The 16,886-nt window shown below is 39.4% G+C and overlaps 1 protein-coding gene across 1 annotated transcript; it reads left to right on the top strand.

Moving 5' to 3' along the window:
* Positions 1-6,335: 6,335 nt before the first annotated feature.
* On the top strand, positions 6,336-8,378 carry LOC124282335 (sulfotransferase 1C2-like). The gene is made up of 3 exons (XM_046718301.1): positions 6,336-6,498; positions 7,011-7,167; positions 8,153-8,378. Exons 1-3 carry the CDS (start codon positions 6,336-6,338, stop codon positions 8,376-8,378), a joined length of 546 nt encoding a protein of 181 aa, XP_046574257.1.
* Positions 8,379-16,886: the final 8,508 nt, after the last annotated feature.

Here is a 16,886-nt window from a genome sequence, read left to right as displayed (position 1 = left end):
CTTAGGTGACATAATCCCCCGCCGCAAATTATCAAATCAAACTTGAAAGGTAATGAAAGTTTAAGATGAAGTTAAATGTCAACCAAAAACATGACCAGTCAACCTCTCTTGATATCTTGCTCTTTAGTTGTTGAAACACACAAATGTTTGCATCACTGACTTTGACCTTGACATGAATATCATAGTGTATGAAATATGCAAAAATGGTACTAAAGAAATTGCTTATTGAAAAACATTCAAGGGAAGTCTTGAAAGTCTATGAAGAAAATCAAGTGAATTCAGGTTAACATGCTGAAATCTTCAAAGTGTCGCAGTGATCTTGAAAATTATGTGAAGGTCACCAAAATTGACTGGGCCCTGCGCCTTCATTAGATTAAGCATGGTGTCAAATATGAAAATAATCCATTTAATGGTTTTGCGATATCTTGCTGAATATCTTAACATGCATTTTAACATGGTGAAATCTTCAAAGTGTCTTTGTGACTTTGACAATCAAGTGAAGGTCACCGAAATAGACTGGGCCTTGCACTTTCCCTAGATGAAGCGTGGTGTCAAGTATGAAGAAAGTCCAGGGAATGGTTCTTGAGATTTCTCTCTGACCATCTTAACATGCAGGTTAACACACTGATATCTTCAAAGTGTCGCTGTGACCTTGAAACTTAAGTGAAGGTCATCGAAATCGACTGGGCCTTGCACCTTCCCTGGATAAAGCGTGGTGTCGAGTACGAAGAAAATCCAGTAAACGGTTCTTGAGGTATCTTGCTGAGAAGTAAACATGCAGGTTAATATGCTGAAATCTTCAAAGTGTCGCCATAACCTTGAAAACTATGGGAAGGTCACCATCCACACAATCCACTGGGCCCTGTGCCTTGCCTAGATAAAACTTGGTGTTGAATATGAAGAAAATCTAGTTAACGGTTCTTGAGATATCTCGCTGACAAGAGTAAAACGCTAAAGCCCCCTTGTGACCTTAAGGTCAAAGTCACCAAACCTGACTGGGACCTTTCTGATACTGTTATGAACCTAGGTACCAAATATGAAAAGAATCTAGTCAACCGTTCTTAAGATATTCCAATTCGTACGGACGGACGGACGGCGGACGGACGGAGCCTAATACTATATAACCCGCTTCGCGGGGGATAATTAAATCAGGGCCGCTCCAGTCCTAGTTACATGTCACAGATCATGGCACACCTGTTTTGTTTAATGTGATGTATTTTGTCAGCTATATGATTTGGATACATTACAAGTTTTATGGATAACTAGTTCTATTCCGTATCACGACCTTTCAGAGCTAATTCTTGCTGCTTCGTCAGATGAATAATTCACTCACCTGATGAAGGCGCAAGAATAGCTGTGATAAAGAATAATGAGGCTGTTTTCCTTGAAATGTGTGGTATTATTCATGTTGGTCCACTTCCAAATGTCTTTCAAGAACTTGTGTATCACTTGGGTACAATGTGCGAAATAGTTTGCTAGCCAGTCGGGGTAGCTATGCCTGAAAGTACTAACCCACAAAATAATTCACTAGTCCGAAATTTAAATGTAGACACTGCTTTCACCAATAAGCTGCTAATACGATGGGCATTTTATCATGCCACAATCTTGCATGATTTAAAAGTGTGTTAAAACTTAACAAGTCGGAGAGAGAAATATATTTTCAAAATGGCCCCGTGAAAATTCACTAGCCAGTCGAGCCAGTGACGATAGAGATTTACTTGCCCTCCTTTTTTTGCTAGCCACGGGCTAGCGGGCCAGTGCACGTGGCTATTTCACACACTGTTTGGGTACATGAGATCAGTGTACAACGGTCATTCTGTCATATCAAATCCCTCTGGTGAAACACATTCAGATATTTGTACAATGTCTTCTTACAGGTAAAGTTGGCGACTGGAAGAACTGGTTCACAGTGGCTCAGAGTGAAGAATTTGATCGACAATACGAACTGGAGATGACGGAAACAGCCAAATTGTGGATGTCTGGTCTGGAAAGCTATCAACCCTCTGGCAAGGTTATCATTACACACAGCATTTGAGACGGAGACGATGTGTCAGTGATGAAAATAGCTGATTGTTACAGTTAGCATAAATGGCTAAACGGATCTTGTTTGCATAGAAGAGTGGTAAAAGTTGATGTTTTGGAGAAGTAGGCAGTTACTGCATGAACAACTGACACATATATACTGATTGTTCACACAAAAAACATGTACATGTATTCTTGCAAAGAAATGAGTGTCTAAGTTTTCTAGCGTGTTAATAAGCTCAGCAAAAATACATGTCATTGATAATGAATGTGTGTGTTATTTCATGGACCTGACATTTGCCCAGAGCGTATGAGCGTAAGAGTCTTAGACAACTGCATCACCAATAGTCCTCTCCTCACCAATAGTCACCAACAATCCTATCTTAACCAGAACGAATCTCCTAGTATGGTGATCTACCTTCAGTTGTTGGCGATCAATAGCCCATTTTTATACTGTATTGTCCTGATTTAAAATCAAATTTTAGAGAGAGATGCTAGTGTTATTTCTCGATACTGTCATATTCTAGTCGGTTTTACTGTCCCATCGATGACAGGTTTTAATATTTACATGTATTTATGGTGAATTCTAAACTTGTTTTAGTCACGATATGGCTGAAATATTGCCGATGTGACTTTAAATTTTTCACACACTCACTCACCCAGCTACAGTTTGAAGCATCACTATTACATCTTTGAACACACAGAAAACAATAAAGAAGTCTCTGGATTTACGAATAAGACTGAGGAACACACGCTCAAAAGTTAATTTATATTTTGGGATATGTGGAAACTGCACGGTACCATGAAATGTGTCCACAAATCTGTCATATACTTAATAGTTCTAAAATATATCATTTGCTAAACTAGTTTAAATTGAACTATTATTCTTACTGTATCTACTTCACTGACATATAGAACGTGTCAATTACAATTCGCTCACATTCACAACGAGAATTTCTCCTAGAGGAAAGCCTCCCTCTCCCCACAGTCCACTCAAACACTTCACTGACATATAGAACGTTTCAATTACAATTCGCTCGCATTCACAACGAGAATTTCTCCTAGAGGAAAGCCTCCCTCTCCCCACAGTCCACTCAAACACTTCACTGACATATAGAACGTTTCAATTACAATTCGCTCGCATTCACAACGAGAATTTCTCCTAGAGGAAAGCAATGTTTGTTAACCTTCACTATGACACTGCTGAAATGTAATTGGGAGCGCCATAATAGTACACTCCGTTCCTGTTAGATCCAGACCTACATATCATAATGAGAATACCGCCCTCCAGTACGATCAGTTTGAAGCTTCAGAAGGTGATATGACAGGTGACATATTTTATGGCCTATGACATACATCTGGCCGCACCATTTTCTTGTAGCATATGCTGTGTGATAGTTACATTATCATATAGCAGCTAAAGCTAATGTCAAACTATTCACATGCTGTAAAGAAAACGTTTGAGGCTTGAAAGTAGAAATGTCAGCTTTCTACACTGACTGACTGACTGAGTTTAGTTTTACGCCGCTTTTAGCAATATTCCAGCAACATCACGGCGGGGGACACCAGAAATGAGCTTCACACATTGTACCCATGTGAGGATTCGAACCCGGGTCTTCGGCGTGACGAACCAACGCTTTAACCACTAGGCTACCCCACCGCCCCTCTGCTTTCTACACTTTTGATAATGAGTAATATTTGATCAAGATAGTTGTATTCCCGATCTTCAACAAGACGCTCAATAATTCCTGCCCATGTAACTTCGCTAATAAATGTTTCACTACGTACCAGATGAAGAATTTTGCACTCATCGAGTCCAATGTCATACTATATCATTAGAAAAGGGCTCGGCAAAGAGAGTGGGTGAGTTTAGCTTTACGCCATATTTAGCAATATTCCAGCAATATCACGGCGGGGGACACCAGAAATGGGTTTTTACCCATAGTGGGAGTCGGACCATGGTATTTGGCATGACGAGCGAACCCTTTAACCACCAGGCTAACCCATCGCCCCTTTTTCGATAAGGAGAACGTCTTCTTTCAAATTGGCGTCTCCTTTGTCAAGGAGTTCCATGTCATCCATCGAGAGGAGATGAGTAAGCGGTGTTAGGGATCTGCTTCGTGGATGTCCGGTCTGGTAACCCTCCTCTTTATTGAGCGGGAAGCTCAAAGGGATTTAATAACAAACAAAACAACCAATGACTTCTCTTGGAATATTCCCAATTCTGATTGGAACATACCCCGCAGTCGACACCTGTTCTATACATCTCTGAATACCAGTGTCTTTATGGTCATTAAGAATGTGACCAACAACGAGGCTTCAATCCATCCACTCGAGCAATCAGGTGTTGGTGACAACAACTATGGCACCTGTCTCGGCGTGACTAATGGTGTTTTAGAATTGAAATGTGTTGTCACATTATGTGTGCCTGTGCATTTATGTCAGCTTGTGTATTCCTAAAACGTGAATCAGTAACCTTTCAGTCCTGAGGATTACCAGACAAAGGTCGGTCAATCAATTGATATTGTGTAGTTCTTTCATTCAGTAAAACAAATATATGCTTTATGTTTACATTACTATGTATTTCGAATGTGAATTCATATATAAAATAAGCCTATCACAAGGGATACATATTTCAAATCATCATCTGAAAAATATATTTTAACAACATTAGTGCTAAAATAATTCCATGCTTCTATATGATATGAAATTGTATCTAAACAATTGTGATCATAAAATTGTATGATACATTATTATATTGGTACAATATATTTGATAACTGCAACTGTTAGTGGTTATACCATTTTAAGGAGTTTGAAGAAGCCAACAATTCTTGTACAGTGAAGAATGTATTTAAGACCACAATTTAAAAAGTAAATAATTTTCTGCTATGTTTTTAAATGTACAATTCATGTTCGCTTAATTTGGCTAATTCGGCACCAAGAGATGATGTAAATTATTTGTCTGGCGATATTAGTAGTGATATGATAACACACTAGTTAAATAAACAATATGTGATTGTATCTTTATATTTCGGTCCTTTGACAACATGTTATTTTTGAGACTGTATATAGTATTACCTGGTTTACATCCACAAGAAATATATTTCCAGATTTCTACTTTATCATTATGTGGTTAGGACGCACTATCCTATGGTTAGAAGATCAGGTGTTTGCAAACAGGTGAGCGTATCCTGACATAGCAACACTTACCGTAAACAGGTGTCAAAGGCTAATAAAGTGTTCACCTGAAAATTATCGGGATCATACGGTACAAGTCAGAACAGGTAATTGCATCAGACATACTATTTATCGCACATGCGTCAATTTTGACATGTCCTCTACATGTCTACCATGACATTTTTTAAAGCTTTACTGACCACGTGAATGATGCAACTTAGGTAGAACTACTTCTGAAAAAACAGAATCGCTTGAAACTTTTTTAAAAATCGTAAGGCATGTTCGATTGTTCCCCAAAAGTTGTGAACTGTAAACACCAAAGGCTGGAATATTCCTCGACAAGAAGGGAAAGCTGACTATGAGAAAGTTGAAGTCTTCACCCTGTCGAGAGTTGTCTGCCAGTTTGAATCTGAATGCATAGATATAAACATGAAACATGTACTTATCTTAATGCTCCCCTTTATGTCAAGTTCTGGTGGGTAAATTAATGGAAGGAAATCGGCTATATGATGGACTACGATTCGGAAAGCTAACACAAAACGAACAGCACTCCGACAGGCCAAAAGTAGATTCTTTGCAGCGAGAAAAAAGCACTTGTGCTGAAAACTATATGAACTGATAATGACTGATGGTACATCATGCCGTTTCAAATCTTTTTAGATAAAATTCCTCTCCTATCATAGGGTGGCTGGATGTAAACAATCAAGTCAGGACCAGACAATCCTTAAAACTGAAGTTAGGTTACCGTGTTGAAATTGCTGAAAGGGCAGGTCCATTTTCAATTGCATCTGCCCCCATGAAGGTGTACCTAGCCTAGAAATATATTTGTTGTCAACACACAGTGTATGTGTATGGACTTCGGGGTTGGGATCCGTGAAGGACCAGAAACGATTCTAATATCAACTAACGGTGTATTGTCCACATTCCCTCCTGAGATTACCCAATGCCATTATATTAATACAAAATATGGCTGGGTTGCATTAATTAATCAATTCACTAGTATGATAACTCGTACCTATGCAAACATTCGTGTTTATCTCGCAAAAGGTCAATTGTAATAAGTCTGCAATACTAAAGTATAAAGTTAGGTGATACTGATACTTTCAGCATTTTGATTTACAGTTAATTGTCAAGATGTCGACCCCAGCAGAACGAGGCATGGCGGCCGGCTGGAATGTTAAGCTTGTTATGGTAGATGATGTTGTTGAGGCAGATCTTCTGACAGGCAACTTGAAGACAATGAAATCTCGTTCCGTGAGAGACGATGACATCTTTCTGTGTACATATCCAAAGGCTGGTGAGATCACTACAGGATTACCACTATTGATATTAAAATATCTCTATCTGAAAGACTGGATGAATGCATGAAATTATAATACAACATAGAAACAAAAAAGAACACCGAAAACAGTAAATGTGTGCCGTTTGCTGGGCCCGGCAAGTGTAAGTCGGTGTTTTATTCCCATGACGTCATACAAGACTTTAACTTTTGGTACATTTTGTAACATTGCTAGGAGATCGACTTAAGGAGATACAGGAAGGACTAGTGTCAGAGTGAGGTATGCTTCGTTAAAAATTGCACATAGTTTCTCAATGGGATTTCAGACGGTGTTAATCGGAAAAAAGAACAAACTGTGACGCACAGGGTGGATGAAGTGCAAGAATCTTGATTCCTCCGATAACACCAATTTCACCTCATTTCTAGTATGCCATGCAATAGGAACACTGAGAATGTGTACGTTTTTAGATATCGATTTTCATGGCATATCAAATTTTATTTGAGCATCTCTGCTATTGCTGTCCCTCAAGGTACACACTGGACTTGGGAGATCCTCAACATGATTGTGGCAGGTAAGGCCGAGTACGCCAAACACTGGCAGAATTCTGCCTGGCTGGAATACAGGACGGAGGAAGAACTGGAGGAACTGGCATCACCAAGGATATTTCACACCCACCTGCGTCCAAGGTAGTTTATGCGTTTGTCTGAATTGTACCCTGTAAGAAAAGACCAAAACCACAACCTGCCAACATCCTTACAAAGGAAGTCAGAGATCAGAACTATATGTTTGTGGATACTTTCACAAAGGTGACGATAGACAATACAATCTTAACACATCCCCAAAATATCCATGATCCTAGCTTACATGTATTTAGTTCAGTAGATATTGTAGATACATTCTACATTACGTCTTGGATAACAGTCTACTCAAGTATGTATTCAATCATTAAGACTGTGTACTCGGCCTGAGTGAGCAAGTGTGTTCAGTTTTGTGCAGTTTTAGCAATATTCCAGCAATATCACGGCGGTGGACACCAGAAATGGGCTTCACAAATTGCACCCATGTGGGGAATCGAACCCGGTTCTTCGGCGTGTCGAATTCGGCCTGAAGCACGTCCGGAAGAGAGCATTACATAATATCACAAGTACTTTGACTTGATTGACTTGATTGAGTTCGATAGCGTATATCGTTGGTAATGTTTGTATCGAGACCTATACGCGTTCCAAAGAGTTGACACCTGGGTCCTGGATATCTGTTCTTACTGGCAAGACCTGTGAAGGTCCGGGTTAGAATTGGCCTTCAGTAACCCATGCTTGTCGTAACGGGATGGGGTGGTCAGGCTTGCAGACTTGGTTGACACATGTCATCGGTTCCCCATTTCGCAGATCGATGCTCATGCTTTTGATCAGCGGATTGTCTGGTCCAGACTCGATTATTTACAAACCACCGCCATATAGCTGGAATATTGCTGAGTGCGGCGTAAAACTAAACTCACTCTTACTGTCAACGTTTAATGAGGTAAATAAATAAGTGAAGGCTAATTCATCGGAGGAAATCTTTTATTCCCTTTCGACACCAGAACGCAACCCAGCATGGAAGATAAAAAAGGTCCACTTTCTTTACCTCAGTACATATTGGATAGTGTCTATAGACTTATGTTCACCATTTTAGACAGATGCCAATGTTGTTATGGAAACGTGGTTGCAAAGTGGTGTATGTCGAGCGGAACATCAAAGACTGCGCTGTGTCGTCCTATAGTCAGGTCAGCCAGCAGGTGTGGAAAGAAGACCCAAGGCAGGAAGTCACATTCATTGGCTCCTGGGACGACTATCTCACAGCCTACGGGGACGGGTGTGGTTCGTATTCCTTCATGCTTCGTACTGTTGCTCAAAACTGAAGTGAGTGAAGTGATTGAGTAAATATTTAACGTCACATCGGCAATATCTCAGCCATGTCGTGCCCAAAGCAATTTATACAATAAAAAATGAAATCATTTGGATGAGTAAAACATGTCGACAATGGACAGTAATTATACTAGAGTATCACAGATATGAATATAAAACTAACCTGTAAAACTGAAACATTTTAATTAATACAAAACAAGGGCTATAAATCGCTGAAGGTAGATCACTCAAAACTTAAAATTCAAAGGACAATAACTGAATAATAGTTCTCATTCGCCGTTTTCGAAAACAGGAGGAAGATGTTTACAACCCATCAAAATTCTAGACTCACTTAAGGCACTCACTAAATGTTATGTATGCATATGTGGTTACACCCCCGAAGGTGAATTTCACCACTAACTTGGGGAAACCAACTACAAACCTTATGCAGATGAATTGCACGAGGGTCATGCATCAGATTACTTTTCAACGTTGCAGCACTAACTGTTCCGCCTCAGGGACTAAGAGTCAAACCTTTCCTTTCTGCTGCTGGCATTGAGCTAGAAAAAATATATCTCCTTCCCGTCTGCTTTCTTCTCCTCCTTGGCAATTAGTTAGACCAGAAGTTGACCTAACACTGACAACATTTAAAAAATCGGAAACAAATGAAGTACAATATAAACAAGAATATTATCAATTAAAACGTAAATATAGTAAATGCAAATTCTTATTTACAGATGGGTCAAAGGATGGTGGTGCCGTGGCTTGTGCCATTGTCATTTGATCCATAACAATATCTTGTCGACTACCAAATAACAGCTCTATTTTCACAGCAGAAGCTCATGCCATATTAGCAGCTCTTAAATATATAAATAACACCGTAAATATAAACAATACATAATCTATCCGATTCTCTTCGTGCCTTCAGGCTATAAAAAATAAATTCTTGTAAATATCCACCCTTAATAGAAATTATTTTGATCTTGGTCTTGCTACTGGCAAATGCGACATCATCTTTTGCTGGTTACCCAGCCATGTTGGCATTTCTGGGAACACAATAGCTGATCTGCTGCCAAGGCAGCACTCAACAAATCTGTGAAACCACTTCTTATCCCATACTCAGATTACAAAGGCTGATGCAGAAGAAGTGGGACACTCAAGTAGGTAAAAATAAATTACAAGCTATAAAACCTTATATTGGTTACACCTACTTGGGTTGTCAGTCCAGATTTGAGGAGACCATTATGTCGTATTTTTAAAGGAAATAAAATTATTAGATTAATTTTGAATAATATGTTTTGTAAATAGATAAATGGTATTCTAAACATGGTAGTATAAATTAACAACTGCGATTGCTAGTGGCTGTATCCTCGAAGGGGGTTAAAGTATCGTAAAATTATTGTCCTACTGAGAGGATACATAAGTCCCAAATCTTTCAATGTTAAATTTAAACTGACCATTTTTTTAAACATAGTATTTTTGTTCTTTTAAATTTTGGCTAAATAGTGGCATACAATCGCCAGCGGATGAAGGGATGGTGTAAATCCAACTGGGGTCCATGCAGGTATCAAAGTCACTGTAAGTCCCCATGGTCCCTGGTATGGTGATCTACCTTCAGTTGTTGGCGACCTATAGCCCATTTTTATATTGTATTTTCTTTGTAAATGAAATATTTTTAAATTGACTAGCTAGTTTAGACCATCTGTGATATTCTAGATATTTTACAGTCATTCGATGACTGATATTGTAATAGTTTATATTCATTGTGTATTTAACACTTTTCTCATCACTGTATGGCTGAAATATTTACGTTAAATTTTAACTTACTCACTCATTAACACTAACTGGGCTAACTCCACAAAATCATCCTGTTGCTAGTGTATCTTAATTATGTTTCAGTACCTTTTGGATCCATATTTGATCACGTTAATGACTGGAAGAACATTTCGGCGGTGCATGATGGATTTGAGATATGCATAGTACAATTCGAAGATATGAAACAGGTGATATGCCTCAACATTTGTTCCCATGTCTATTGTTATTGTTTTGGCTTCAATGTCAATATGATGACTTTGACACAAGATAAAAACACATATATGATACATGTACGACTCTTCTTAGTTGGATATTAAAGCTCAGATGAAAGAATGAACTTGATGGGTTACCTCACAGAAAATCTTGACATTTTAAATCTTGAACGTTTTAACAACATTCATAAATATTCTAAATAAATGATTGTAAAAGCTTGTTTGTTTTTTGAACATCTGTGAAAAAGTTTTTGAAATACAGACTATAATTATTCATATAGCCTCAACAACATGCGACTTGATTCTGACAGGGTTTACTATCAAATTTCAGCTATGACAGGGTTTACTATAGAATGTGTAAGACCCTTAAGATGACATATAGTCAGGTTTACAAAGTTGTAAACAAATCAGTTACCTCAGGGGTCGTGTCAAAATCAAAACCAGGTGGAAAACACAAACTGGATAGCTTTGATGAGGGTGTCATACGCCGTGCAATTTATAAGCTGTATCAACGCAAAATCCCACTGACGTGTGCTTAAATACAAGATGAGATCAAAGATACAATAAATGTCTCGAAAACAACACTTATTGTAGCTCTGGTAGAAATGGCCATGGGGTTCAGGTACACCAAAGGGGAGATGACAGAGCTGTGTTTAGAGAAAAGCACTTAATCCTGTCCATGCAATTAGCTTATCTCAGAACATTTGAAAAATACCGCAATTTGGGGGTTCACATTATATACCTTGATGAAACCTGGTGTAATAGAAATCACTCAACCGAACGTAGTGGCTTCCTTCACATTGTTGTGAAGGCACCAGTGTTACCATCAGGCAAAGGTACACGCCTGATCATCTTGCATGCTGGTACCTGTAGCAAGGGACTGATTGGGGGTTGTGACTTTGTTTTTTGAGGCCAAGAAATCTGATGGTGATTACCATAGCAAAATGAATAGGCAGGTATTTTTGGATTGGTTCGAACATCAGCTTTATTATTTTGGATAACGCCAGTTACCATAACCTGCGTGTCCCTGGTACCATCAAACCCACCATGAGCAATCTCAAGGCTCAGTTGCAGGATTTGTTCACTTCCTGTAACGTGCATTACAGGCAATCAGAAACAAGGCCCCAGATCATAGAAAACATCCGGCAGCACAAAAAGCCAATCCAGTACATCACTGACTAACTAGCTGCAAAACAAGGCCGATAGTTCTGCGTACACCAGTACGGCACTGTGAGCTCAATCCAATCGAGCTGATATGGGGTAACTGTAAGAATTTTATCGCTCGCAATAATACCGCATTCACGCTTTTAGACGTTACAGAGCTTGCGTATGCTTCTTTTGCGAGAATTAACCCAGAAGTGTGGCGAAAGGCAGAAGACCGTGTTCTCAAAATCGAGGACAAATACCGTCTACGGGACGTACCGCGTTAACGTCAGCCGAGTTTCACCTGTTGTAATTCGGCTAGAGTCCTCGACCAGCAGTGGTACTGACACTTGATATTTTGAGAGGGTCCCTGACATGCACTGCCCGTGCGTTACATAACGCTGTCACCCTGTCTGCCTGCCAGGTGGGTCACAGTATAGTTTGTTTTTTCTTTGACGTGTTTCTACCATGGAATTTTTTCTAAGTTTTTCGATATTTTACGAGTAATCCTTATGATTAGGGAATGGTACATCGTGATTACTCTTATGCCATATAAGGTAGACTGACTGACTGAGTTTGGTTTTACGCCGCTTTTAGCAATATTCCAGCAACATCACGGCGGGGACACCAGAAATGGGCTTCACACATTGTGCCCATGTGGGGATTCGAACCCGGGTCTTCGGCGTGACGAGCCAACGCTTTAACCATTAGGCTACTCCACCGCCCCCATATAAGGTAGAGGTTGTATGAATGAGTATATATGTTTTTAATCTGAAATATCAACCATTATCAATTAATTGAAAAAAGGCATTTTCGCAAGCATTTCTGGCCTTACTTTAGTGACTTCCCTTTACGTGTGTTTATTACGAGTTGTACCATAAATGCGTCCTCACTTTTCAAGTGTGATTTATTGTCACATGTTCATGATATATAGTCATAAGGCTTTCGGCATAGTTATATTGTGGATATGGAAAGGGCATCACTGCTTAAATTTACAGGGTAACCTAAGAATTTGTGTAGTTTCTGGTTAAACTGAAATAAAACAGGCAAGACTACAGAATACCGGATACCTATCCGCCATTTTTATTTTGATTGCGCATTTATTTTTTGCGCACTTCCGTTTTGTTTCCTTAGCAACGGCACGCGATGAATGAAGGCTGTGTTGAAGCAGCGTTCAATATAAAATATTAAATGTTAAACAATATTAAAGCTAAAAAATTGTAAGATAATGGGGGTAAAGGGGGTACCCCCCTTTGTACCTACCTTACAGCTGGAAATCATCCAAACTGTCGTTTTGATTATCCTGGTTGTAACGATTGGCCGGTTTTAATGGCATCCTAACAAGTTCACTGTCCTTTGAATGAGGGTTGTAGATTCTCACAACAAGATCGATAAAAGTTTCAATTTTTTCTTCAACACACAAATATTTCCTTCTGGTTCAAAATTCTTCAAGTATGTTGAATATAGGCTTTTTGTGGTGCCAGACCTGGGTAGGGAGCGTTTTAATGCACCCCAAGTTGACTCGATGGTGTTTGTATGTGCCCCGGTCTCGGGGTCCTTGAAATTTATGGAATGATTTACTTTTAGGTGATTAAAGTCTTCCTCTTTGAGACAGTCATATGCTTTCCAGCAATCACTAATAATAGTGGTTCCGGGTTTCATGAATTTTAATATCAGTGGAATCAAAGTTTCTGAATTTCTGTGTTCCACACAAGCAAAGAAACACTGTTTTGTGTCCCTGTCAATGCCTCCAAAGACCCACTGTCCCTCTACCCTCTTTCCCCTATTAAATTTCCTCTTTCCAAATTTTGACTCATCTATTTCTACTACGTGTGCCACACCACCTATCTGTTCACTGTCCTCATCAACAATGCAGACACATACTTCCCTGCACAAGTTGTACCAGTCCACAGATGTACTCCCAGACACAATGTCTAATTCTCTACGCACAAAATCTTGTGGCAATTTATACACCCAACAGTATGTCAACAAAAGTAGTGTTCCCAATTCTAATTTACTGTTTTCAAAGAAAGAATCGTGCCTTATAGAAAATTTCCTACCACAAGTTTTCCTTGAACATTTCCAGCATCTGCCATCTTTCCCGTAAGATTTGTCCATGCACAAATAATATTTTCCAACACCACACCTACTACAAATTTTGCCTTCCCAGTTACCAAAAAGTCCCTTTCTTCTTAAAAAACGTATTAGTTCCTCGTGATTTCTTGCTATTTCATAGACATCCCAAATTTTCATTTTGTGTCTGACATAACGCTCGTCCGAACTTTCCATATTAGGAACGTGTTATTGTATTACGTCATTAGAAATCAACCAATCAAAAAACACTTACCATCAGAGTGTTCCCACGCTGTAGAGTTCGTTTTCCCAGCATGCATTTGAATAAAATTTCAACACACGATTACTTTTTACTCTGTTTACGTCAGTGAACGCTGTTAAAATCCCCAGTTTAGGTTTCCTAAACCGGAAGTAAGGTGAGGAATTCGATTTTAACCTTATTTTTTACCTTAAATTCGTATTTTTATTGGATCGCTGGCAGGCTCGCGCTCTCTGTTTCTTCTATATACAGGAGCCTCACGCGCACAATAGAATGTATATAATTAGGTATCCGGTATTCTGTAAGTGTACCATAAAATATACTCAGCATTACAAGAAAGGTTACACTTTCATTGCATGTTGGTAATTAAGTTTGTGTAGTTTTGAACACAAGAGGATCCTGGCTAGAACTGATCAACAGCAGCCAAGTCTTGCCAAATGAGGCGACTGAAGGGGTGGTCGCCTTAGATTTTGCGTGTTATCCCATTCCAATTGTGTACATAAAGATGCTCACTATGTCAATTACTGGATTGTCTGGTCAAAATTAGATCATTTACAGACCGCCGTTAGATGCCAGAAATAATATTGAATGCGGCGTTATGCAAGAAACAAATGCACAGAGGATAAGAAATGTGTTGTTCCTTTGCAAGGACTGTGTGGCGGAAATCAGGAAAATGGCTGAATATCTCGATCGCCCCCTTCCTGAAGAAAGGTATCGGGCGATAGCTGAAGCATGTTCCTTTAAGAATCTCAAAGAGGCCAGTGAGAAGATCAAGGACCAGACTTACCATGTCCCCTGGGAGGAGGGAACACGAGGCTATTTCAGAAAAGGTTATTGTGATTAAAATATAAAACAAGATGACTGAGATTCTGCTTGTCAGCCGATACTAATAATGCAGTCAAGTTATGGCGAGGTGAAATACGTGTTTGGGTATGAGTTAAAAGTTTGACTGGTTTGACTAGCCGCTACGAAATGAAATACATCTGTTGGCAGATGTTATATGGTCTCAAATGTGTAGGTCGAGCATTTGTAGTAAACGAACTATTGAGTTTTGTGTTTTGTGTAATTGTACTTTGAACTTTGAACATTATTTGCCAAGATGAGGGAACTCCTGTAGGATTGGCATGCCTGACGTTTGTCAGTTTGGATAAACATATTAACACGGATATCGAGTTTGACATACTCTCGAGGTACGCTTTTGGGTACGGCAAAACGAAACTACCATTGCACCCAGAAGCACGGGGCAACGCATGTACAACGTTGTGCTAGGAAAAGCACCATGGTTTTCTTGCACACTAAAACATCGTGAGTGAATGAGTGAGTATGGTTTTACGCCGCTTTTAGCAGTATTCTAGCAATATCACGGCGGGGACACCAGAAATTGGCTCCATACTTTGTACCAGTGTGAGGAATTGAACCCAGAAACTGACAAAAGGAAGCAGTAGAATTCATATACACATAAAACGTTAGACAATGTACTTTCAACTGGCGGCATGTGCAATGATCAGAGATCATGTAACCAACCATATCGTCATTGTCAAATCGATACATGTACGAACATATGATGACGTCGTGATTCATGCATGTGAATTCATCTGTAGAAACAACGACCAGGCATTCTGCATTTGCATGTTACAGGTATATCAGGTGACTGGAAAAACTCGTTCACAGTTGCACAGAGTGAGGAATTCGATCGAAAACAAGATCTGAAGATGAAGCAAAAGTAAACACGATATGGATCAGAGGAGTGGAGAGCCACATAGAAGTTTTTGGTTACAACAAAGCTATGTGGAAGAATAACTTGTAGATGTTGCATTTTGTATGTCGTAGTTGAAGCTTATATTTTACGTACATCACTGGTGAATGACGACATAACTGGATGTTGTCCAATCGTGTTACTTATTGTTCACGTTTCATTTCATTTCGTCTTTTGACATATTTAGTTAAATGAAAAGAATACACCTCGTTCATCCAAAGAAAAGAACTTCACTGTACGAAATACTGGCTTTCAAGACCGGAATGATTTGGAATTGAGAAGCATGCAATGTGTGGGATTTCTGAAGGGTAGTATCAGATCAAATTCAGTGAAATTCTTAATACCTATAGAAAGAGACGTAACCTCGTCGTACAGAGCGTCTGTCATTACGTAAATGTGTAATCTGGATTCATGCATGAGTGTCACCACGATTTCTCTTTGATTGAGACATATATTTTACAATAAACGTGCTCTCATAAGGACGTTCGATTTAGAGATCACAATTCACGCTGGTACTGAAACAATAAAGTGACAATATAACGTTCTTAGTTGTTTGTATTGTTATACCTTTCCATTAAGCTGGTTTTATAGTGCTAGCCCACTGAGATACCACGCCGCAGTGTATGCACTCTTCAAAACCCAAAACGGTATAGGTGATTTTGAAAATATTGGACTCATGTAGCTGCGGTAAACACAATAAAATATGCTTTAATAAATTTATTTCAAAAACGTCATCTTTGTGTGATTATGAACAGCTTTAGCGCCAAAGCGAAACAATTTAAAATTTTGCCCTTTTAGAAGTGTTTGAAGAAATGTTCGCCAAAACGTTACCCAAAAAACATGCAAAGCCAAAAAAGTAAGCGGAATCGATCAATATAGAAAGGCAAACGTTGTGTTTAATTTTGTCATTCGTGTTTGCCTGGAAAAGAGGAAATCATCATGCCACGACTGAGTGCCGCCAATCGAAACATCGCCATAGGCCGCCTTGAAGCTGGGGAGTCGCAGTCTGAAGTTGCTCGACGTTCATCAGAGCACCATATCTCGCCTTTGTAATCGTTTCCTGCAGACCAAGTCCGTTGAAGATCGCCCGAGAAGCGACCGTCCAAGGTTTACCCAAGTCCACGACCGCTACATCCGGGATGCTCACTTGCAGCATCGTCTTGCCACAGCCGTGGAAAATGCACCGCAGCCTTGGTTTGAGAACAATTCCAGACCAACCTGTCGGGAATCGATTAGGTGAAGTGGGTATTCAACCAAGAAGGCC

This window comes from Haliotis rubra, unplaced genomic scaffold, assembly GCF_003918875.1.
Source record: "Haliotis rubra isolate DU_JTF1 unplaced genomic scaffold, ASM391887v1 Scf299, whole genome shotgun sequence".
Taxonomy (NCBI): domain Eukaryota; kingdom Metazoa; phylum Mollusca; class Gastropoda; order Lepetellida; family Haliotidae; genus Haliotis; species Haliotis rubra.
The sequence above is the reverse complement of the archived record's forward strand: the minus strand, read 5'-3'. Positions and strand labels throughout refer to the sequence as shown.